We start from the raw sequence: 25,434 nt of genomic DNA, 5'->3' as shown, positions 1-25,434 counted from the left end.
ACTGCTCCTGGACGCCTTTGCCAAACAGATGGATGTCCTAGGAACAAGTGGCATTGTATGGAAGGCTTCCCACGAGGCTATGCTCTCAAAGGTAACCATGTTTTCACACTTACGAAATTTAACAGATTAATGCTTAAAATGATTACTGGACATTAAGTTCAGTATTTTTTTATTGTGAGCTCAATGCGCAAAAAGCTTAGCATTAGTGCAGGACATCAAGAAATGATTGTGCTAGACCAGCTCCCAGTAAATATTGCCGACCATTTTTTCTTCAACATCGACGACTCACAGAGCTTGTGAATGGCAGCAGCCAGTGTAGATACATCACCTTTTGTATTTCTCAGTAGCTGCACTTCTATTGCCACTCATTGGGCAGTCTACCCACTCTACTGCCTTTCCTGCAGCAACATTACTGCTGCTTACTTTTTTTTTATCCCAAATAGCGCTGCAGTGGGTCAGTGGTTATGTGTGCTCAGCTGCTGACCAAAAGATGTGGGTTCGACCCCAGCCGCAGCAGTTGCATTTTTGGTGGAGGCGAAATTCTAGAGGCCCGTGTACTGTGCGATGTCAGGGCATGTCAAAGAACCACAGGTGGTCCTTCATAGCCTAGAGTCGCTTTGGGATGTTAAACCCCATGAAATGAAAGCTTATCCCAAATTCGTCATAAATCAGTGCTGTCTCGGCATGTTAGGGTTGTTCTTATGAGGTTGTCAAAAGATAAGGCAGCAGCAATAAACAATATGTAGTGAAATTTGTGGCAACATGGAAATACTGATTTGCAGAAAGTGATTGTGCGCTCCATTGCAGCTTGCCATGAGAATATGGGACAGTCAAATTGCTTTTTGCTTAGTGCTTTTTGCAGAAGCTCACTCAAAGAAAAGCTTAAAATCATTGTCTTTATTTATTGCAGGTATTTTGTCTCAGCTGCTGTGCCGACGCACCTGCAAGGGCGGCAATGCAGAACTTCGTTCAGTTCAATGGTTTTTATGGCTGCGGATGGTGCTTGCATCCTGGAGAGAGTGTAGATGGTAAGTGAATTAGTTAAAGCAAAAATCTTAAGAAGTAGCACTAATATATATATTAAGATGTGCATTCACACATATATGATGTGCTATGTTTGAAATGCGAATATTTGAGATGCTTTATTTTTAGTATTGTGCAATTACAATAGCACAAATTTTACTGCACTGCTATCATTGATATCATTACAGTAAGGCGTTTTCTCCTATCTTCTGATCGAGTCTGGACTTTGATAATATAGGGCAGTCACTTTCTGAGCTCTCTGTGGAAAGCCATTGACTTTCTGCTTTGTGTTACTATTCCAAACAGGTACTGTCAAGTACCCTGTTGACAATATCGTGCCTGACAGGGATGCAGCAGACACTTGGCAGAAGATGCGTGCGGCTGCGGATGGTGGAGAAGCAGTGCAAGGCGTGAAAGGCCCAACACCATTGATGAACCTGCAGCACTTTGATGTAATCTGGGGTTTCACCCCAGACTATATGCATTGTGTACTGCTAGGTGTGTCGCGTCAGATGACTGAACTTTGGTTATCGTGTGTGGGAGAACCATTCTATATCGGTTCACCACAGGTTCTTGCTGCTGTAGACGAACGCCTCTGTGCCATCAGGCCTCATCTTTCTGTGTGCCGCCTGCCCCGTTCACTTTCTGTACGAAAGTACTGGAAAGCGTCAGAGTGGCAGCAATGGCTGCTTTATTTCTCATTGCCGTGTCTGGAAGGGATCTTGCCAAAGGAGTACTTTGAGCATTTCGCACTGCTTGTTGAAGGAATTTCTCTCCTGCTGCGGAAAGAAATCAGCAAAGCAGATGTAACTAGAAGTTCGGAGTTCCTCGTTAAGTTTGTCGTCGGAGTGCAGTTTTTGTATGGAAAAAAGTACATGACGTACAATGTGCACCAGTTGCTGCACATTCCAAAAAGTGCTGCACAGCAGGGTCCACTCTGGGCACATTCCTGTTTTCCTTTTGAATCCAATATTGGTCATTTGAAAGAACTGGTCACATCGGCCAGAGGAGTGCCTGTGCAAATTGTAGAGAGGCTGATGATGGCAAGCAACTACAAAAACATGAAGGCATTAGCTAGTCCTCATACTCGGCTGTTTTTGTCAGGAGCTTGTCCATCAGACAACAAAGGCATTCTCTTGCCTAGCAAGCCTAGACCTCTCTCTGAGCCGCTTTGTGACTTAGTTGAAAACCATGTTGGTGACATTATAAGTGGCCCTGTTGTGGAGCATGACCGAGTTGTTGTGTCTGGGCACATGTTCCACAGTGAGCAGTACTCAAGGGCAAATAAAACAGACTCTACAGCACTGGTTACAGATCAAGGAACATGCCTCAAGATAGAGCGTATTGTTTCCTTCAAGGATCTAGCAGGCAATACAAGAGTGTTTGCTTCATCGAAGAAGTTTGTCACGTGTGCCTCATATAATTGTGCACACATATTGAGAGCTCGCCAGGCAGAGTCTACACACTTCATTGAACTCTTACATGGTGTGACTCCATGCACTTATATTAAGTTTGATGGAAGAGTTTTTTTTGTAAAGCTGTGTGTAAAAACTCTTTCTGTTAGTTAGTTGTCCATACTTCATTGCAGTTCTATTTTTTGTCATGTGCACAGCCCCCCATCACCGTGTGTATATATACCATCTTTATCAACTGCCCACACTGCAGTGTGTGTGTGTGTGTGTGTGTGTGTGTGTGTGTGTGTGTGTGTGTGTGGTGTGTGTGTGTGTGTGTGTGTGTGTGTGTGTGTGTGTGTGTGTGTGTGTGTGTGTGTGTGTGTGTCTTCTTTGTTATAGCGGGACAATCTTTAGGGCCAAGCAACCCTGAGTTACCATGTGTCAAATGTTGGCGGCTTTCCCGCCAGGTGGAATTCAAGGGGCAGGAACATCGCCTGCGATTGGTGGTCGTTAAGGGTGCTAGTATCGGACTTCTCGGTCGGGACTGGTTCAAGTCCTTGGGAATAAGTCTGAGTGGTGTTCACAGTGTGTACGAGCCGAGTCGAACTGGCAGTAGGGGAACAACAGCCTTGCTCAAGAAGTATTCTTCAGTCTTTGAGCCTGGACTTGGGACAAGTAAAGGGCCTCCTGTACACATAGAGGTGAACCCGGCAGCTCCGCCGCGATTTCTGAAGCCACGACAAGTACCGTTTGCATTGAGACCGAAGGTCGACGAAGCAATGGACTAGTTGGTGAGCCAAGGCATTTTCCAGCCTGTGCGGCACTCGAAGTGGGCAACACCTGTCGTCCCAGTTGTCAAAAAAGATGGATTGATAAGGATCTGCGGGGACTACAAGAGCACAGTCAATCGTGTAGTGCAGTGGGAAACGTATCCCCTGCCGACACCAGGGCAGCTGTTTGCCAGGCTGGCAGGTTGCTCGAAGTTTTCAAGGCCAGACCTCGGACAGGCGTATCAACAGAAGACTGTTGATGAAGAAACAGCTGACTTGTTGACGGTTACAACACATCGGGGACTGTTCCTCGTAACCCGTCTTCAATTTGGCGTGGCAGTGGCTATTTTTCAGAGGTACATGGAAGAACTGTTGCATGGAATTGATGGTGTTCTTGTGTTCTTGGATGACATCTTGATCGGTGGAAAGGATGAGGCGCAGCACAATGCTCGTTTACAAGAAGTGCTCAAAAGAATTCATGAAGACTGTCTGCGACTAAAGTTTGACAAATGTCAATTTTGTGTTGAGTAAGTGTGTTACTTGGGATTCCGTGTGAACTCTGCAGGTGTGCAGCCGACAGAAGACAAGGTGCGTGCTATTCACAAGGCCCCAGAGCCAACATGCAAAAAGGAACTTCAAACCTTTTTAGGAGCTCTGAACTTTTACAACAAGTTTCTTAAAGGAGCAGCTCATGCCTTGAAGCCACTGTACCGGCTGTTGGACAAGGCTCGCGAGTGGCGTTGGATGGAAGCTGAGGCAGAAGCATTTCGCCAGGCGAAAGATCTGCTGCAGTCATCACATGTTCTGGTGCACTATGATGTCAACAAGCCCCTAGTGCTGGCCTGTGACGCATCCCCGTACGGACTGGGTGCTGTGTTGAGTCTTGTGTGCGATGATGGCAGCGAGAGACCGGTTGCATATGCGTCGAGAACTATGAGTGCGGCAGAACGGAATTATGCCCAGACAGACCGAGAAGCGCTCGCCATCGGCTTTGGCATAAAGAAGTATCATCAGTTTCTATATGGGAGACATTTCAAAATTGTGACAGACCACAAACCTCTCTTACGACTGTTGCACCATGCCAAGCCCATTTCCCAGGTGCTATCACCACGGATGCTGCGTTGGACTCTCATGTTATCGGCTTATGACTATGAAATTGAGTATCGACCAGCGGAGAAGCTTTCCAATGCTGATGCATTGAGTCGTTTACCACTGAGAGCCAGTAGGGCAGAGGAAGAGGAGCAGCGTCTTTGGGAAGTAGGAATGCTGGAAATGGCGCCGGAAGTAGCATGGAGCTCTAGGAAGGTGGCAAGATTCACGTCAAGGGATAAGCTGTTGGCTAGAGTCTGCAATTGGGTGCAGCATGGGTGGCCAGAGGGCAAGCTGCCAGAAGAGTTTGCAGCGTTTGTGAGCCGCAAGCATGAACTGTCGGTGTACCAAGGTTGTTTGCTGTGGGGCAGTCGTGTGATCATTCCAGAGCCAGCTCGACCGTATGTCATGGACATTCTTCACACAGTTCATCCAGGAATTGTCAAGATGAAGGGGCTTGCCAGAGGAGCCGTGTGGTGGCCAGGAATCGACAGAGATGTTGAGCAGAAGGTGAGAGACTGTGCACGTTGTCAGGAATCCAGGTCTGCGCCAGCAGCTGCAAAGATTCACCCTTGGGAATTCACCAAGCGTCCTTGGACAAGACTACACATAAATTTTGCTGGGCCCTTCCTAGGCAAAGTCTTCCTCATTGTGGTGGACTCTCACTCAAAGTGGTTGGAAGTGTGCCGGATGAATTCCATGTCGGCAGCTGCAGTTTGTGCGAAGCTTCGTTTCCTTTTTGCTACTCATGGCATTCCAGAAACTTGTTTCTGATAATGGAACTGCCTTTTGTTCGGAGGAGTTCAGAGACTTCATGTGCCGAAATCAAATCCGACATGTGACCGTTGCCCCATATCACCCTTCTTCGAATGGTCAAGCAGAGTGCATGGTGTGCGAAACCAAGGAAGTACTCAAGCGAATGGTTGGAGGCGATATCGACACATGTCTGGCTAGGTTTTTAATGACCCAGCATATCCTGCCTCATGCTACAACAGGCAAGAGCCCGGCCAAATTGCTAATGGGCAGGAAACTTTCAACTGTGTTAGAGCGTCTGCATCCTGACCTGCAGTCTGGTGTGCAGCAGAAACAAGAGCAGGTGATGCAGCGCCATAGCCAGGCAGTGCGACTGTTTGATGTGGGGGATCGAGTGTTTGTGCGCAACTATCTCTATGGGCCCAAGTGGTTGCCGGGCATTGTGGATGCTGTCACACGACCAGTGTCGTACTTGGTCGTCACCAAGGACGGTCGTCGATGGAGACGTCATGTTGACCAACTCAGAAGTCGTTCTGCCAGCTACGCATTGGACAGTTCCACTTCTGAAATGTGTGAACAGGGGGAACCGCTGGTTGCTTCCCCGGCAGGGTGTTCCGGGCTTGGCATTCCTTCAAGCCCAGAGGACCCTGGAAGACGGGACCAAGGAGAAAGACTGGAGGAGGCTGCAGCGCCCAGTACTGAATCTGCTTCCTGTGGTGAGGACCGTTAAGAGAGTGCTTCCCTTCAAGTCCAGCGACCACAGTGCTAACGCAGCCGCCCTGCGTATCTGAAGGACTTCGTGACGTAGGGGGGAGGAGTGTTATAGCGGGACAATCTTTAGGGCCAAGCAACCCTGAGTTACCATGTGTCACGTGTTGGTGGCTTTCCTGCCAGTCTGTACCCTGCCACCAGCAATAAAGGATGTAACAATCTTTATCAACTGCCCACACTACATTATGTGTATATGTCCTGCTTGGTCTATCTTCATTAAAGCTAAAGGTCAATGGTCTGTCCTGTTTGTCATTCAACGTCCGTGTCTCAATGTTCAAGCCGGTCCACGGAAATGGAATTGCACCAACATGGAAATGTGACATTCATTTGCATACAGCTGTTGGTTGACTGTAAATAACAGTAGAATGGCTGCACAGTTTAATAAGCTATAAATGGCCGGCACTTGGGTTTAAATGGCTGCAATCATCCAAAGTGTAGGCTATTTTTTGGCACTAAGTTGTGCTGCTGGGCTATCATTAATCCAGACCCAGCCTAGCACACTCCTAGTCGCATGTAAAGCAACAGGTTCTCCACTGAGGATTCATTTAAGTCCTGAACCAATAAGCAACCAGTAAGGCGGAAACCAGAAGGACTCCACTGCCATCTGGAACCAGATGAGCTTGAAATGGAAATGGCATCGCTCCTTAAGGGACCAATAGTGTTCCTTATGGAACCAGATGAGCTTCATCTGGGAATGGCATCACCCCTTAATGGACCATTTGGGGCCCATCGGGTCCTTAAAATACCAGATGAGGGACCATTAAGGAGCTCATCAGGTACCAGAAGCCCTACATATGGGACCATTAGGACTTCTTCTGGAACCAGTAAGGCTCCTTCTGGGACCATTAAAAACCATAAGGCCCCACTTGAAACCAGAAGCAATCCCATTAAGACATTTTCACCTGGGAACCGCCGAAATCACAGATCCAACCCTGCGAACTCGCTGGGCCTAGTCGTCGCGGAAGGGAACAGAGCCGTCGTCGATTGAAATTTATTTGGCAAGCGCTTATCGCTGGTGAGTGTTCAGGTGTGCACACGTGAAATATAGCCGTTCGTTTCACTCATTTAGAAGCGCGAGCATATACACACCGCCGCCTCATCACCGTGCTCTCGCTCAGCCGCCGACAAGGCTGACCGTCCGCCGACCGGATTCGTCGGTGTCGTTGGCCTGAAAAACGTGTCCCTCTAGAATCATATTATAGTAAACTAGATATTTCACTATAGTTACATGCTGTTGTTCAGCGTGATATATACTGTCATTGTCGGACTAGTGTGACCGCCGTCGTCGTCGTCGCTGTACACTGAAAACGAGCTGAGGCTTTCGAATACGTTTCGAAAGTGTCGTGCAGCACCGCGGCAGTCCGTCGAGTCCGAATGTCATTCCTATTCTCGAATTTCATTCCACTAAATGTCATTCGAACATTTCCGTGTGAGATCGTGATAGCATTATACCAGCAAAAGCGCCTTGGGTACTTCTGGGTCCGAATAAGCCAGCGGAAAGGACCCCGTCTGGCAGGGCAGACCGGCTCCCTTACACACCCATGTATCTGTTGGTTGGCAGTTCGACTCCTGACCCGTGCCTGACGCAAGTTTCAACTAGCAATTCCGTTCTCGATTAACCCCAGATTCAAACGCGACCAGTAGGGTACTTCAGCGATAATTTGGCAGCCCACAGTATTTGCGCAAAAAAACGCCTCACCGCGCAAAATAGTGCGTCGCTTTCGCTGGGTATATATACGGCAAGCCAAGTATAGCGCTTGTCGTAGGATTTGTTGTTTGCTGTGTCACTGTCGTCTTGGTATGCTGTGTGTAGGTATCTGCCGTTCCCATTCAATCACGTGACCTTACAATATCAGACTCCTGTTGATTAATGATAAATACCCGTGTACGATTTGTTCTCCAGTTGAAGAATTAACCCTTGTCATTCCATGGAGCCGCCCAGTAGACTTTTTTTAAGCCCGAGTAAACACATTTTTAATGTATTAAATGTATATTTTTAGTATATTTCTAACGTATATTTTTAATATATTTTTAATGCATTATAAATATGCTAAGCGGGCAAAAATGTACTTTTCACGTATTTTTAAGAACGTTTAAAATATTATTCCTAGTATACTTAGAAAGCATTCGTATTGCAGTTTAAGCATAGGGACAGAAAAATGCGAAATAAATATGAAATTAATACAATACGTTTGAAATGCATTTTTAGCACATCCTCTTTTTCGCTAAGGGGATATAGTGGCGGAGGAAAGAGCAAACAGATTAAGTCCTTGTACAACCGTTTCCTCGACATTGAAAAAAGGAAGTCGGGTGAAAACCAAACTAAATAGCTGGAAACGAACAGAAAAATACTCCTCATGCATGAATCCCAACAAACACGGGCGATCAGGAGCATTAGAATACACAATGATGCTCGGTTAAGCATGCGCTAAATTTACTTGCAGCAATGCTGGCATTATTTGGTGTGTAGTGTCCCGGGAAAACATGATAGGTGAAACCACCTGTCAGACATACACGTGGACTAAGCCGAGGCAGCAAAAGGCCGGAAAAAGTTGTCACGCCTCGTTGTTTCAAAAAACGAACCTCACTAAAAAGTTGTGAAAACTCTGTTGGAACGTTGGACGTAAAGTCTTGTGCAATGAATAACTTGCAGTATATAAAAAATTACGAGGAACTTTAGCGGCTAAAGTGCTGAAAGGCGAAAACCTGAGTGCTGCATTCTGCTACGCGATTGTTCACTTCACATTTTGTTGGTGCATTAATTAACTGCCAATTAATGACGCTTAAGCTTCACCTTTAGGAGTGGAACGCGACAGCGTGTTGTAGCGCTGCCACGGAGTCCATTGAACGCCACCACCCGTTCGGCGCGACGCCTTGCCCGTTGAACGCAACGCTTTTTAAGGAAAGTAAATGGCGCAGTAATTCTCTGTCATCTCGGTGATACCTGAGCCGCACTGTACAGGAAGGGAGGAAGTGGAGTGAAAGAAGAAAGAGGGCCGTAATGAAGAAAACGAAAATTGTATTTGAGGAAAGGAAATTACGCATTAACTGTCTCGCATATCTCAGTAAAATTGTATTAGACGAAAGAAAGTTGCGCAGTAACTGTCTCACATATTTCGGTGGAGAGAGAGAGAGAGAGAGAAAACTTTATTTACAAAGGAATTCGGGGCACGCCCCAGGGTCCCCGCACGACCCCACTGCACTCAAGTGTTTATGTTCCTAAGGTCCATAACACTGGCAGCACGGCCGGTGGCGATGGTCTGCACGGCCGGGTACTCCGAGCGCAGCAGGGTCTCGCAGTCCTCCCAGGTCTTGAGGTTCTCTAGGTCCCGCGGGGGAGGGTCCGCCGGGCAGAGGGAAAGGATGTGGAGGGAAGAAGCGAAGGGTTCTGGGCATAGGGCGCAAGCAGGAGTGGGGAAGGAGGGATGATAGTGGGTTAGGGTAAGGGGCGAGGGGAGAGTATGTGTTTGTAATCTGCGCCAGAGTGTTGCGTGTCTGTTATCTAGGGAGGGGTGGGGCGGGGGGTAGAGCTGGCGAGAGGCTCTGTATGCCTGGGTCAGCTCACTGAATGAGTGCATGCGATCCTTCGTGAATCCCCGATCCGAGGCCACCTGAGCCCGGTTTAAAGAACCTCGGGCTAAAAGGTTGGCGGCCTCGTTTCCGGGATTCCCGGAGTGCGCAGGCAACCATATCAGCTCCACTTGGCGGGGCGGGGGTGCATCGGGCGAGTCCAGTATCCCAAAAGCAGGGACATGAACTCGGCCTCGAGCAAAATTTAGAATCGCAGTTTTAGAGTCAGTTAAAATATACCGGGCTTCCGTGCGGGTTATAGCAAGTGCAATGGCGGCTTCCTCTGCAGCCTCTGGGTGGTGGTGGTGGTGAAAACTTTTATATTGTAAAAAAAGAGTTTGGGAGCCACAGAGTGGCCCCGCTACATGGTCGGCGTCCCTAGTCCGGGACACCGCACGACGAGGCCCCGTCTCCCGCCGGGTCTCCAACAAGCGGGGCGGATTACGAAGCAAGGATGCACTGCGGCTTGCCCATGCTTTCGTAACGAGTAGAATCCTCTACTCAACCCCCTACTTGCACCTGCGCAAACATGATGATGACCAACTGGAGGTCATCCACCGGAAAGTCATCAAGCGGGCTCTCGACCTCCCGGTCACCACGTCCAACCAGCGACTTCTGGCCTTAGGCGTGGTGAACACATTTCGGGAGCTTCAAGAGGCCCACTTAGTCAACCAATACACGCGTCTTGCACAGACCACGTCCGGTCGCCGCCTCTTGGACCGGCTACACATCAAACATGACTACCATATTGAGGAAAGGGAGAGAGTGCCAGCACCCTGGAGACGCGCCCTCCGGGTCCGACCCCTTCCCCGCAACATGTCCAGAGAAGACCATAGCGGTCGTCGCCAGGCGCGCGCGGAAGCGTTGGCGCGATACTATGGTAACCAACAACATGTGTATTACGTGGACGTTGCCGGCCCACACCACGGGGTGTGGTACACGGCCGCAGTCGTACACAACACAAACACAGTCAACGGGCTCACTTTCAAAGCCTACAGCGCAACACACGCGGAGGAGATTGCCATTGCTCTTGCTCTCACTACTCCCAAGTCGAAACACATCATCACCGACTCGCGAGGGGCCTGTCGGAACTACGAGTTGGGCTGGGCTCCCCCGCTTGCCTGGCGCATACTGGAATATAGCTGTCGATCTGAAGATCCAACTCCACGCAACCTGATTTGGGCCCCCGGTCACCAGGGACTCCAGGGAAACGAACAGGCCGATCAGGCCGCCCGCGCACTCTCTCCCCGGGCTATCTCCCTGTCCTTGGAAGGGTACTCCCAATCAGACAATCTGGCCATTACATTCAAACAAATCACCGATTACTACAAGGAGGAGCACCGGCGCTACCCGGCCCCTTGTAAGGGTCTGGATCGCGCTGACGAGCGCCTCCTCATCAAAATTCTTACCAACACTGTACTGTGCCCGGCAGTGCTTAAACATTTCAATCCATCCTTTGATGGCGCGTGCCAGTTCTGTGGGGAGGTGGCTGACACCTTCCACATGGTTTGGGCGTGTCAGTCAAACCCATCTATCCCCCCCAACCCCAACCCCACCAGAGAGGACTGGGAGGCGGCCCTGCTCGGCTGTCAGGACCTAAAGACCCAAAAGGCCTTGGTTCACCGGACGCGGGCGGCGTTGCTTGCCAATGGGGCCCCGGAATAGGGGCTCCACCTAGTATTGTTAGGGGAAAGGGCCAATAGGGCCTACCCCAATCACCTCTCTGTAAATATTTATTGCATCATAAATGTTTTTCACCACCACCATCGCCCGTTTCACCAGAGCCCTTTGGGACTCAAGCGAGGAGCAGTTGAGGAGGGCAGTCTCCCATGCCTCTCTGGAAGGGGTACGGGAAGGGGGGAGGTGGGGATTTTGAGTACATGCCCACACCATGTGGAAGATATCACAGGTCTCCCCACAGTGTGGGCATCGCCCATCCGTGTTAGGATCGTAATGTTTTATTATTGCAGGACAGAGTAGAGTACCTGTCTGCAGGCGCCTTAAAGTTCGCTCCTCCGTCTTACTCAGCCCTTTTGCAGGGGCCGGGAAAAGGCGGTGGTTGTCGCTATAATGTGTTAATATTTCCCTGAATCGCAGCAGCGGCTGGTTAGTCTCCGAGCCAGAAGAGCTGGGATGAGGAGCCCGGTGAGTAAGCGCTCGGGCAGCCGCGTCAGCGGCCTCATTACCTCGTAAGCCCTGGTGGCCAGGAGCCCAAATGATTCGTTTGGGTGTTGGATCAGTGGCAGTCCGTCGTAGAATACAAGCAGCTAAGGGGGAGATCTCCCCTGCCAAGTAATGTTCACATGCTTTTCGGGAGTCCGTGATGATTATTCTCGAATTGGCGTGGGCGGCAGCAAGCGCTATCGCTACTTCCTCGGCCCGCATTGAATTCGGGGCTCGAAAGGAGAGTCCATCAACGTGCAATTCCTGGTGAACGACAGCGGCCGAGTAAAATCCCGTGGGCGATGGCCCTGCTACGTCTACATAATATACACCGGGTCGGGAGCCGTGTTGTCTCTCAAGAGCCCGAGCCCGCGCTTGTCGTCTGTTTTCATGCATGTCGGTGTCCATGTTACGGGGGAGCGGGGAGACCCAGAGCATATGGCGCCATAGTACTGGGATACGCTCCGCCTCCTCTGGAGTGCAGTCGTGTTGGATGTGTAAGCGGTTTAGCAGACGGCGCCCAGGAGCCGTCTGCGTGAGCCGCGTGTATTGGTTCACGAGGTGGGCCTCCCGCAGCTCCTGGTAGGAGTTTAGCACCCCCAATGCCTTGAGTTTGGCATTAGAGGTAGCCACCGGGAGATCCAGGGCTCGCTTAGTTGCCTTGCGGATGATGGCGTCTATTCGCGCCTCGTCTTGCTTAGTAGTGCGGAGATATGGCACGGCGTAGAGGATCCGGCTAGTCACGAAGGCATAGACGAGCCGAAGCGCGTCCCTGCCCCGCAGACCACCCCGCTTGTTGGAAACGCGGCGGATCATGCGCCCTACCTGTTCGCCTACTCTCTTGAGTTTCGCAATAGTGGAGTCCGGTCTGAGTCTCTGGTGAATGAAAAGGCCCAGAATACGGAGCTCCTCCACCTCTCTAATAGGACCTCCTGACAGAGAGATGTGTATTGCTGTCCTATCCTTTGGGTTCGCTCTGACATGCAGAAGCTCTGATTTCGCTGGAGCACATTGGAGCCCACAGTCATTAGCATACGCATCGACTATGGAAGCAGCCTGCTGAAGGCGGTCCTCCATGTCTCCAAGGCTCCCGGGGACGTGTCTGGAGGGAGAGGTAGTGTGAGGAGGGTGGATGAAGAGGAGTCCACCGCAGCCGCTGTCGCTTCATCACCCGTGCAGGCAGCGTCCACCCATACGGCGTCCGACTGGGGGCCGTACGCTCGATGGAGTGCCTTCGCACGGGCTCTGCGGCGCTGCTCATGGTGGGACGGGTGCATATTCCTCGGGAGCGGCCTGATGAGAAGCTGTCGGTGAAGGGATCGTGGGATGGCGAGGAGGGTTGGGTCGTTGGCCGGTATTTTGATTCCCAGGGAGTCCAGGATATACCGACCTGTGGAAGTTTTTGTGAGCCTGATGTATTGGGCCTGTCGGTGGGCATCCACCAGTTCCCCGATCGTGTTGTGAAGGCCCAGGCCTCACACGTCAAAATTCACGCGTGGTGACAGCAATCTGAAACGCGGACAAAGACGCCTTGCTCGTCAGTAAATTGGTTTTTGAGGAAAGGAAATGTATCTGTCTCGCATATCTCGGTGCACTCCTGAACCTCGCCGTAACGGGAAGGGAGGAAGATGGGAGTGAACGAAGACACCGTATTCACTAGACGCACCTTTGTTCATTCCAAACCATCGAGCTGGCATGGCGGAAAAAAAACGCAAGATCATCTGCATAAGCCAATACCTTCAGTTCGTGGCCCATTATTCGGAAACCATTGACAGCTCTACTGTTTATAACACTTATGCAAAGTGGCATAACATACGAACGACAAGGCGGACCAACCACTGACCTTCCCAAGCATATACGCCAGCTTCTGGTCATTCCTCCACTACCTCGGAACATGCACCCCGATTTCCACGCTGAAAGTCGTGCAGAGAGAGCCAAATCATTAGTCAAACGTTTCCTTAATGATACCTCTGTGGTATATGTTGACGCAGCAGATTCTTCGGCTGACAGGATGGTAGCTGTGGTCACCACGGAATGTGGTACATTCATAACTGGGGGCACTATACGCACTCAGCACACACATGTTGGTGAAGAAACAGCCATTGCTCTAGCCATTGCGGGATCCTCGGCAGAAACCAATGTCAGCGACTCAAAATTGGCAATACGTAACTACACGTTTGGAAGAATCTCTCCACAAGCAGCACGGATTCTGCTAAATTATCAGCCCACGCGGCGCATTCGCCTAATCTGGACGCCTGCTCATGCCTCCCTTGCTGGTAATGAGGCGGCTCATAACCTAGCTCGAGAACTGTCCCGCCGAGCTGGGTCGTGCAGTCCACCCGCCCTATACTCCGGCAAGGACAGGTTGTTTTCTTACAGAGAAATCCTGCAGCACTACAGGCTTGCAAGACTCAGATTTCCCTCAGCAGATAAAACGCTTTCCAAGCAACAGGCCAAAGCCTGGCGTAAACTTCAAACTAAAACCTATCCAAATCCCCAATTGTGTAGCTTCTATTCGGATGGACTCTACTCAGACAAATGCAAAAATTGTGATGCCAAAGCCGATCTAAATCATATGATCTGGAACTGCCCGCAGTCCCTACCCGCGAGTCGCTTCATTACTGACTCTGATCATTGGGAGGCTCTATTGCTCAGCCCCGACCCGGGGACACAGATCAAGCTCCTCCAGCTGGCTGAAGACGCCGCCGCTGCCCAAGGGATAGCGGCCGCCGTTTAAGCGGGGGGCGACTTCGGGTCGCTCCTCTATATCCGCTGGAAATAAAGTTCCACCACCACCACCACCACTTATGCAAAGTGGCTCCAAGTATAATGCGAACAGGAGCGGAGACAGTGGGCACCCTTGTTTCACCGAAGACTGAATTGGGACTGGTTGCGAGAGACAGCCATTAACAATCAAGCGCGTGGTACAGGATTTGTAACAAAGGCGTATGCCAGTAGAAAGTATTTAACCGAGACTGACGTGATTTAAAAGTGCAAAAAGAAATGAATGGCACACTCGATCAAATGCCTTTGCCAAGTCAATTTGCAGCATTGCTACTTGTTCTTGAGCGTCACTGCAATACTGCAACACCGTACGCGCTACATGTAGGTTAGATTGTATTGATCGTCCCGCAAGCCACATGTTTGATGAGGCCCAATCAAAGTAGACATTGCAAGCTGCAGCCGATTTGACAGTACTTTAGCAAACATCTTATAATCTACATTAGAAAGCGTGATTGGTCTGTAGCCATCTACAAATCGAAGTTTTTCCTTATCCTCGGTTTTTGGTATAAAGACAATATGACTAATATGACAATATGGTTTTTTTGTATAAAGAAAATCTGACTAATATGACAATATGGTTTTCTTGTGCTGATAAGCCAAGCATCGATGAGGTTATTCGTTTAACGGAGGACTTTGGTTCGGTGTCAGGAAGTCAGATTAATCGCTCTAAGAGTTGCGGTCTTTGGTTTGGTAGCTGCGGTTCGACACCTGCTGAATATGCTGGTATAACATGGACATGCAGGCCACCGAAGTACCTTAGCGTCCCTCTGAGTGCCTATAAGCATAGCGCACATTATTGGAAAGACCGCGTGTCAAGTCTTCAGCGCTATGCTCAAACGTTTGTCCCCCATGGCCTCTCAATTTTTGGCAGGGCGACCGCCTGTAATCTGTTTCTCGCCACTAAAATATATTATGCACTGCAAATTATTCATTGCGCAAGACTTCCTATCCAGCGTTTTCACAGGCTTTTCGCTACTTTTGTGTGGGATTCGTCTTTTGAATCCATGAGACGTGATAACCTTTTTCGGCCTGTAAGCGCTGGCGGCCTTGGTCTAGTTAACCTGTATGTCCGACAGATAGTGTCAGGTTTCATGTTTTTCCGTGACACTACACACCCAATAGTACGTTCATTCCTGCAAACAAATTTAGTTCATGTTTTGCCCAACCTCATTGTGTCTTCCAATGTTTGTGACCGTCCGTGTTTGTGGGGCATAATGCAAGAGGTGTATTTGGCTGTCCGTTTCCTACTTTTTCGTTTTTCTCCTGAGTTCCTTTTTTTAGTGTCGACGAAAAAGTTGTATAAGGATTTGATTAGTATGCTCTTCCCTCCGCCCATGTACCGCTCTTTGTATGTTGGTTTACCGGGGCATGACGTACTCAAAAGAGTACGTAAGATGCCAGTCTCGCCGTGTACAAAGACCTTTTTCTTTAAGTTACACACCGGTACGTTGCCCGTTAGAACATGGTTAGATAAAAAGGGTATTTTTGTGTCTACCGTTAATTGCCGCCTTTGTGATGAACCAGAAACAATTGAGAATTGTTTCATAGGTTGCAAAGATGCAGTACTCTTCTGGGATATCCCGCAACGCACATTTAAAAAAAGAATTCATCTGACTCCACATTCTGTTCGCTATCTCACTGCGCTGCCATTTGTTGATGAACCCCTGGACATGTTCTTTCTGATTGGACTACACAGCCTCTGGAAAACCCGCATGATGGACAGACACTGTGAACCTGTTGTGTCTACAAAGGATCTCTTCAGTCGAATGGTTGTTCATTTAAGAGACGTGTATGCCCAGACTGAGTACGAACCGGAGTGGCACTCACTATTAGTGATGTGCTCTGCATTGCCCCTTTTCTAGTGTATGTCTTTTGAATATGTATTGATTACCACTGTTTTCATAATGGCTTGTATATAGTTCATGTACATAGAATATTACACCACTGTAATAAATACCATGCTGAAGAAAAAAAAGCTGGCATGGCGGAGTGGTAGCGAGCTCGACGCGCACTCCGGAGACCGGGGTTCGATTCCCAAGCGTGGCAAATTTCTTACACGGTTTTATTTATTTATCTGGTCTGACTAGAAAGGTTAATTGGACTAATTGGTTAAGTAAGCAATTAACTAAACTCAAACTTACTTGGAGCATCACTATACGATCCCTTTAATTGGTTGCATGGTTAGTAGCCAAAGTACAATTGGCCCCGTTTGAAATTCGCGCACTGTGACGTTACGACCGTTTCGACCAACTGAAAAGCGTGATATTTCTTGTCGACAGCTCCTGCTTACAACGATGAGGCATTAAAGGCTTCCGCCTTAATAATTTTTTTTGGCGAGGAACAGACTGCATGCTGTCGCCCTGGCACAAATCGAGAGACCATGGGGCACAGAAGTCTCAGCATAGCGCTGAAGAGTTGGCACGTGGTCTTTCCAGTAGTGTGCACTGTGCTTATGGGCACTCGAAGGAACGAATCAATACTCTGCTCAAAGATTTGTAGTAGGACAAAGGATAACAGAGATTTAAAGGTCTTAAAAAAAATTGGCAGAGGCTCAGCTTGGTTAAGCCCGGAAATTGCGAAAGCAACTTCATCCGTTTCTTCAGCCCGCCGTCGTTTCCTAGCTTGAGCGAATCCAATCTAATCCCATCCAATCCACTCCAATCCAACACAATCTAATCTAATCTAATGTAATCTAATGTGAGGTCATGAAATGTAATATAATGCACTGCAATGCAACGCAATCAAATCCACTGAAATCAAATCAAATGCAATGCAATCCAATGCAATCCACTCCAATGCAATGCAATCCAATCCAATGCCATCAAATGCAATGGAATCCAATGCAATCCAATCCACTGAAATCAAATCAAATGCAATCCATTCCAATGCAATCCAATGCAATGGAATTCAATGCAATTCAATCCAATCCACTCCAATCCAATCTAATCCAATGTAATCCAGTGCAATCCACTCCAATCTGATCCACTGCAATGAAATACACTCCAATCCACTCCAATCCAATCCAATATAATCTAATGTAATGTAATCTAATGTGATGTAATTTAATGAAATGCGATGCACTGCAATGCAATCCACTCCAACCCAATGCACTCCAATCCAATCCAGTGCAATCCAATGCAATGCAATCGATTTCAATCCAATGCCATCCAATCCAATCCAATGCAAACGAATGCAATCCACTCCGATCCAATCCACTGCAATCCAATCCAATCCAATCAACTGCAATACAATCCAATGTAATGTAATGTAATCTAATGTGATCTAACTTAATCTAATGCAATCCACTCCAATCCAATCCACTGCAATCCAATCCACTCCAATCCAATCGAATGCAATGTAATCTAACGTAATGTAATGTAACGTGATCTAATTTAATCCAATCCAACCTAATCCAAGCTAATCCAATGTAATGCAATCAAGGTGAACTAAAGGTCAATGGTGGTCACCGCCGCGACACGATGGTGGTCACCGGCCGCGGCACGGCAAAGGCGTGAAAGTGCAAGTAGTATTGCTTTCGCAATAAAATTCCCCTCAGAGGCCATCAGGACGTGGGGCTTTCGAAAGCGTTAATCTGTCAATTTCATCTTCTAATTCCCCACAGTTATAGGGCCACTTATTACCTCGCACTTATTCTCAGAAGGCGGGGAAACCACAGACACCCAGCGCGCTACACGAACATCGACAGCAGTGCTTGAAGCGGTTGCAAAAAGGGAGGTGCAGTATTAAGGCGGAAGCCTTTAATGCCTCATTGTTGTACGCAGGAGCTGTCGACAGAAATGTCACGCTTTTCAATTGGTTGAAACGGTCGTGACGTCACAGTGCGCGAATTTCAATCGGGGCCAATTGTACTTTGGTTACTAACCATGCAACCAATTAAGGGGATCGTATAGTGACGCTTTAAATTTAGTTAATTGCTTACTTAACCAATTAGTCTAATTAACCTTTCTAGTCAGACCAGATTAACAAATAAAACCGATAAGAAATTGGCCGAACTTGGGAATCGAACCCCGGTCTCCGGAGTGCGAGTCAAGCACGCTACCATTCCGCCATGCCAGCTCGATGGTTTGGACTGAACAAAGGTGCGTCTAGTGAATACGGTGTCTTCGTTCACTCCCCTCTTCCTCCCTTCCCGTTACGGCGAGGTTTAGGTGTCCACCGAGATATGAGAGACAGATGCATTTCCTTTCCTCAAAAAGCAATTTACCGACGCGCAAGGCGTATTTGTCCGCGTTTCAGATTGGTCCAAATTGTCGTGACGTCACCGCGCGCGAATTTTGACGGGTGTCCACCGAAATATGTGAAACAGTTGCTGCGCAACTTCCTTTCCTCAAATACAATTTCGACTAGTGTCTACTGAGATGTGTGAGACAGTTAATGCGTAATTTCCTTTCCTCAAATACAATTTTCATTTTCTTCATTACGGCCCCTCTTTCTTCTTTCACTCACACTTCCTCCCTTCCTGTACGGTGCGGCTCAGGTGTCCACCGAGATGACAGAGAAATACAGCCCCATTTCCTTTCCTCAAAAAGCGTTGCGTTCAAAGGGCAACGCATCGCGCCGAACGGGTGGTGGCGTTCCTTGGACTCCGTGGCCGTGCTACAACACTTTGTCGCGTTCCACTCCTAAAGGACAAGCTTAAGCGTCATTAATTGGCAACTAATTAATGCACCAACAAAATGTGCAGTGAAGAATCGTGTAGCAGAATGCAGCACTCAGGCTTTCGCCTTTCACCACTTTAGCCGCTAAAGTTCCTCGTAAATTTTTTCGAAACTCCGTTGCTATTTCCTCTGCACTTCTGACCAGGGTGCCCCCAAAGTAGAGCAACAGATGCGCTTGGTACTCCCGTGCCGATGCTCATCAAGCAAGGCCCGTCTAGTTGGCTCCACACAGTGCAAAGCACGATTACTGCGGGATCATACACTGGACGGTCGAAAGCATTCTGCATCGAACCTTTGAAGGTGACACTTTACAGTTGCAATTTCTTCTGCGTACAACCCTGTACCCTCGCATTCAAGTTCGCGCAAATTATGAAGGCGTTGAAGCAGCCGTTTCTCGTTACCATGCTTAAAGTAGGACCTTATGCAGCCGATCTCAATAGCTATTCCAAGAGCTTCCTGCTTAAACAGCTCCCAAGCTACAAGTAACGGGACTCTCATGGTTAAGCTAGATTCTAAAGTTCCAAAGTGGTCCCCACTCGCCGCTTGAAGTCCTCATTTAACAACGAAGAGTTAAGCTTCCACAGTTACCGCTGTGGCTTAAATTTAGGGCGGGCACATCCTTCAATTGGTGTAATTACCACGGCATGATCAGTGAAAGAAACATGGCTGACGTCTCACGAAATACGCCTTTTAAGTAGACCTGCTAAAACGTAAATCCGATCTAGGCGTGAATGCGAGGTTCTTCTAGTAAATGCGAAGTCGGATGACAATCCGACATTAAATATTACTGCATTTTCTGTGGTAGCCGATAAAATTGCAGCGTTCTTAGGGTCACTTGGGGCACAGAGGCAATTAAAATCGCCCATAAGTACAACATGCCAGTCACCGTCTAGAAGAGTCCATAAACTCAAAGAAAACCGCTCTTTGCACCCGATTTTTTGAAGCATACACGTTAACGTACCTTCACGATTCACCATGTAGCCGAAAGTCACAACATATCACGCGTCCTTCTGTGTCAACCTGGTACTTAAAGTCAGAAAAAATTGGCTGTAGTTTAGCTCTGGTTAAACCTGGAGAATGGCGAAAGCAACATCGCCCGTAGCCATACATTGTTGCGTGAAGCCATATATTGTTCCGTGAGCAACATTGCCCACAGTCTCGCCGTCACCAAGTGACGTCAATGCGCACATCTGGCGTGACTCGTGGCGCATGCTCGCCTTACTTTCCTTAAAATGAGCGGAGTGTAAAACATTGACAACGCCAACGCCAATAACACAATGAACACCGATGGCCTATGGGTTTAGCGCCGCGTTTCTGGCACAACCTTGTCAATGGCTCAGGTCACATCTCTCTTCACGCCATGTACCTATAAGCACGATTGAGACGTGAACTGACCCAGGGACCCAATATCGGCGCTTCCTATCCTTGAAATGATCGCAGTGTAAAACGTGGTGAACGCGAGTGCCAATGACGAACGTCCACGGCCTATTGCTTCAGCGTCGCGTTTCTGGCACAACGTTGTCAACGCCAGCGCATGCAGCGAACGCATGCAGCGTACACCTGTCACTACCACCGCTTAGTTTAAAGCATGGTTGAAAAAGTCCGCTGCTTCAACAGGGCAGTTATGCGCCTTTCCTTTGGTTCAGGTATCCACCGATATGTGGACACCTCGCCCTCTCCCAGGGCAGGTATATCCTGGCGTAGCTGAGCGAAGCCAATGCCAATCTTACATACACCACAAACGACGCAGATGTCGATGCTCAATCACAACTGCGCATCAGAGAGGGAGAGAGAAAGAGAGAGAGAGAAAGAGAGAGCGATAGGGTGAGACTGTCGGCGAGGCGATGGAGAGCGCACGGCGGCGGCGGCTCCGTCGGCGGCACCGGCGCGCCAGCTGTGCGCGCATGCGCAGCTTGGCCTTTCCAGAGCCCCACGAAGTGGCCCGGCGATTAGCGTAGTGTTGCTTTGGCAACAAGAGATATACTCTTTATGAAGAACAGAAAGCAGCCTGTCGAAAGGCGTATCGAGTGCGACACACACACATTGTAATTTCTTAAGTGCCGCAGGGCCACCTCTGCATTCAATTCACTTTCTTAGTCTCTTGATGAGCGACAATGTCTAACCGAGTGCACTTAAACAATCGGAGCAACGGCGCCTGTCTCTGCGTGGACCGGAGCCCACAGATGCTGAGCGTGCCGACAATGTGGACGTTCACCATGGTGACAAACGTGCCCATAAGTCGATCATCCGCGATGTCTGGCTCCAGTCCGGAAGGTGAGACCACCCTAGGGCTGGAACCTTTTCTCCTCGATCTGGAGCGCAAGATTTTTTGGTCTTTGACTTTCGACGGTGGCACCTGTGCTTCGATGCAGGAGCGGCGTCCTCCTGAGAGGAGGGAGAACTCGGTAACACGCCACAATTTCAGTACACAGTTGAACTTGGCACACGAAGCCCCCACTTGCAGTCAGGGAGTGAGCTGACAGACTGGCAATTAGCCACCTAATTGTCACACCCAACAGAGGCATCAGGAATCCCATCAGTGCAGGTCCTTGGCGCCGCAGCCACACCACCGCCCTTTTATTTCTCCATCTCATGCACAGGGCAGGAACGTGCACAAAGAGCTTCATCACTGACCGAGTGCATTTCCGCTGAGTTCTCAGCCAGGCACTTTCGATCCACATCTGCAGACAGTTGCACCGCCCAGGGAGCCGTGGAAGGCCAACGCTGCATATCAGGACCTGCATCAGACACCGGGCGATAAAATGGTGATTAAGTGCGTGTAACGCCTGACATGCAACCAGGCGAATCCAAATCTTCTCTCGCTTCCATCAAATGCTCCTGGAGAGTGTCATCCATGGCACGGGTGCCATTGCAGAGCTTATCGGCTTACGACACAAATAAGGCCTCTGAAGTATCGCCAAATCGGCGACAATCATTACACCGGAGAGTACGACAGTGGCGGCGTATTTGCCCAACCATGTGGCAACGGAGACGCAAAGGGGGCCTGCCTGGAATTAAAACCAGGCTCTGTAGACCGCAAACTGTCAAGAGATGAGGTACGTCGTTGACAGTTGCGCTACGAGCCACAGTCAGTGCGATGTCTCTATTCAAACTGCGCATCGCATCCTTTTCCGAAACTCTACAGTGCTCCAAAGTGATGGATGTAACTTTCCCGCAAGCTCGGAGGCTAGACATATGCTGCGTGTTCTGTGAGCCAAAGAAGGTTTAGCTTGACGGTCTGCGGCTCTGGGTCAATGAGCAGACAACGACGGTTTTTCACTAGTAACTCTCCGGTGTTCACATGCTTAGCTTTGGCTGTAGGGCTGTCTTGCAAGTTATCATCCACACCTGTGACATCTGGAACTGTCCGACGGAACTGACTTCACTTAAAACTACAACAGAACGTAAGGCCTCTTTGAAGTCCTGGGCATGATAGGGAGGTCCAGCAAGGTCAACCGATGAAAAACTGTATTGAAAAGTAGCCTACCAGTAAGTAGACGTGGCAGAACTGTGTGATAAGAGGTATTACTGGCGGCAGACGCCGCAACAGTACCTCGGTAAAGGGCCAATTTATCCATCCCAGCGGAGAACATCAATAACGCGACCGTTAGGAACGATGCCTTCGTCTTTCGTCCACTATCTAGGCTAGGCTATCGCCTAGGCTCAGGCTAGGATAGGCGAGGCTAGGCTATCGCCGCAGCCAACACGCCTCGTGTTGATGATGATGATGTCCTCAGGATGAATGGCACATACCCACGACGGGGGTTAAGATACTCGTGTTAAGAGCGTCGTCTTCATCAAATTCCATCTGGTCCGTCCCGCGGTACTGCCTGCTCACCGTCGTCTTATCCTCAGCCCATAACCGTGCTCTCGCGCCGATTCGATTGTAGTAAACATTGTTTATAGTTTTATTGAAAGGAAGGGCGCAAAGCAGGCTCCCTGGATCAGTGGACGCCTGAATCACGCTTTGAGGTACGTGGAGTACAGGGAGGTGTGCGCTAGATCCGTGAGCGCTGACAGCGTCGCAGCAGACACTCGGAACTGCAGCAACAGGCCGCAGCGTTCATTGGGTGAGGAAACTCTCTCGATCAACCATTGGAGCGACGCTACTCTGACGCGGAGCTGAACGGATGTGCCTTACATGGGCTCCGTTCTTTTTGACTACATTTCTACGGACTTTTTCACCCCTTGTTTGCGAAACTTCACCAACGCATCCGTGAAGGTGGGAGGATCCGTTTGACACCTTCGGAGCCCGATTCCGTCCCCTTTCGACGCACTGCTGGGTTCTTCGTCACAACCGCGGCCATCGCGGCTCGGCTTCGCGGCCTGTGCCGCTGCCGTTCGCAGACGCACAATATGGCCTACCAAGTAGAGGGCGTGTCCATCACCCCTGCCGAATTTGCAGCGGATTTACTCTGAGCGCGTGCAGTGAAGGCACACCGTGCAGCCGCTGCACACCAGCCCAGCGTCTCGCCACCGCCTGCCTCCAACGCATCCATGACCTCTCCTCCACCGTCTAACACCACCTCCAGTGTTGCCACTCTATGTCGCCATGCTCCCCTTCCTCGCCTTCCGGCGGAGGACTTCAAAATCGTCTTCTGACGGGTACGTGTGCTTGATCTCCGCACTACCACCAACGGAGCCCTGATGCAAGTCCTCTGTGCCCTTGCAAGCATCAACTACGTCACCTCCCAACCTGCCGAGCGTGTACGGATCAATTCATACAATAACTAATTCACTGTCAGCAGCCCATCTGCGCCGCGCGCTCGTCTCTCCGTCCGGGTCTCAGAACTCCGCTTGGGCCCTTTTTCTAACCCCCTGCGTGCCTACATAGCTGCACCCGAAAACACCCTCCGCGGCGTCTTACACAACACTGTGGACTCTCAAATTCAGGAAGGATTAATCCAAGACCTCCAAGCGATGAACATCAACACCCCCTGCGCTATCGCCGGCGCGCGTCAGGTCGGGCGCTCCAAATCTATACTCAACACCTTCGTCAGTACCATCACCCTCCCCAGGACCATCATCTGTAACTGTGAGATCTATCGATCCACCCGTTCCGCCGTAAATCAGAAGTCCGGGAAGATTATTCTCGAATTGGCGTGGGCGGCAGCAAGCGCTATCGCTACTTCCTCGGCTCGCATTGAATTCGGGGCTCGAAAGGGGAGTCCTTCAACGTGCATTTCCTGGTGAACGACAACGGCCGAGTAAAATCTCGTGGGCGATGGCCCTGCTACGTCTACATAATATACACCGGGTCGGGAGCCGTGCTGTCTCTCAAGAGCCCGTGCCTGTGCTTGTCGTCTGTTTTCATGCATGTCGGTGTACATGTTACGGGGGAGCGGGAAGACCCAGAGCATAAGGCGCCATAGTACTGGGATACGCTCCGCCTCCTCTGGAGTGCAGTCGTGTTGGATGTGTAAGCGGTTTAGCAGGCGGCGCCCAGGAGCCGTCTGCGTGAGCCGCGTGTATTGGTTCACGAGGTGGGCCTCCCGCAGCTCCTGGTAGGAGTTTAGCACCCCCAATTCCTTGGAAGGGGAGATCTCCCCCTTAGCTGCTTGTAATATATGACGGACTGCTACTGATCCAACACCCAAACGAATCATTTGGGCTCCTGGCCACCAGGGCTTACGGCCGCTGACGCGGCTACCCGAGCGCTTACTCACCGGGCTCCTCATCCCAGCTCTTCTGGCTCGGAGACTAACCAGCCGCACTGCGATTCAGGGAGATATCAACACATTATAGCGACAACCACGGCCTTTTCCCGGCCCCTGCAAAAGAGCTGAGTAAGACGGAGGAGCGAACTTTAAGGCGCCTGCAGACAGGTACTCTACTCTGTCCTGCAATCATAAAACATTACGATCCTAGAACGGATGGGCGATGCCCACACTGTGGGGAGACCTGTGATATCTTCCACATGGTGTGGGCATGTACTCAAAATCCCAACCTCCCCTTTCCCCTGTTCATTCTAGAGAGGCATGGGAGACTGCCCTCCCCAACTGCTCCTCGCTTGAGTCCCAAAGGGTTCTGGTGAAACGGGCGAGAGACGGGGCCTCGTCATGCGGTGTCCCGGACTAGGGACGCCGACCATGTAGCGGGGCCACTCTGTGGCTCCCAAACTCTATTCCACAAAATAAAAGTTTTCACCACCACCACCCTAAATCAGATGCCTGCACGAACTGCTGGCCTTCAGGCCACCGTGCGAAAGTCTGCACGAAGCACATGTCTGCGTTCTGCCACCGCTCCGGCCAAGCCCACAAGGCAGTTGAACCCCGTACCTGCGTCCCCAGTTGCATCTTCTGCAAGAGGGCCCACATCACGTGCTCGCGCTCGTGCAGGCACCGCTTCGGCCGGAATGGCCCATGGTCACCTGCAGCCACCTCCAAGCCCCAACCTGCCCTGACGACGGATCCCACCGAGCCCATCCTCACGACCTAA

At 49.9% G+C, this 25,434-nt stretch overlaps 1 protein-coding gene across 1 annotated transcript; it reads left to right on the top strand.

Moving 5' to 3' along the window:
- The first annotated feature begins 1,300 nt into the window (after nucleotides 1–1,300).
- LOC149367378 (uncharacterized) lies at nucleotides 1,301–25,434 on the top strand. The gene is made up of 2 exons (XM_089572231.1): nucleotides 1,301–2,431; nucleotides 25,335–25,434. The coding sequence occupies exons 1-2, from the start codon at nucleotides 1,395–1,397 to the stop codon at nucleotides 25,432–25,434; spliced, it is 1,137 nt and encodes a 378-aa protein (XP_089428357.1). The 5' UTR covers nucleotides 1,301–1,394.

This window comes from Amblyomma mixtum, chromosome 1, assembly GCF_055824585.1.
Source record: "Amblyomma mixtum isolate Tamu chromosome 1, ASM5582458v1, whole genome shotgun sequence".
In the NCBI taxonomy this organism is placed as follows: Eukaryota; Metazoa; Arthropoda; class Arachnida; order Ixodida; family Ixodidae; genus Amblyomma; species Amblyomma mixtum.
Note: the sequence above shows the minus strand (reverse complement) of the source record. Positions and strands in the feature narration are given on the sequence as shown.

Bases quoted from the DNA above. Each gene is read 5' to 3' on its own strand.
- LOC149367378 (XM_089572231.1), top strand. From the start codon at position 1,395: ATGCGTGCGGCTGCGGATGGTGGAGAAGCAGTGCAAGGCGTGAAAGGC. The intron at 2,432-25,334 runs GTGTGCCTCATA...GCGCTCGTGCAG, and splicing joins TCATCGAAGAAGTTTGTCAC to GCACCGCTTCGGCCGGAATG.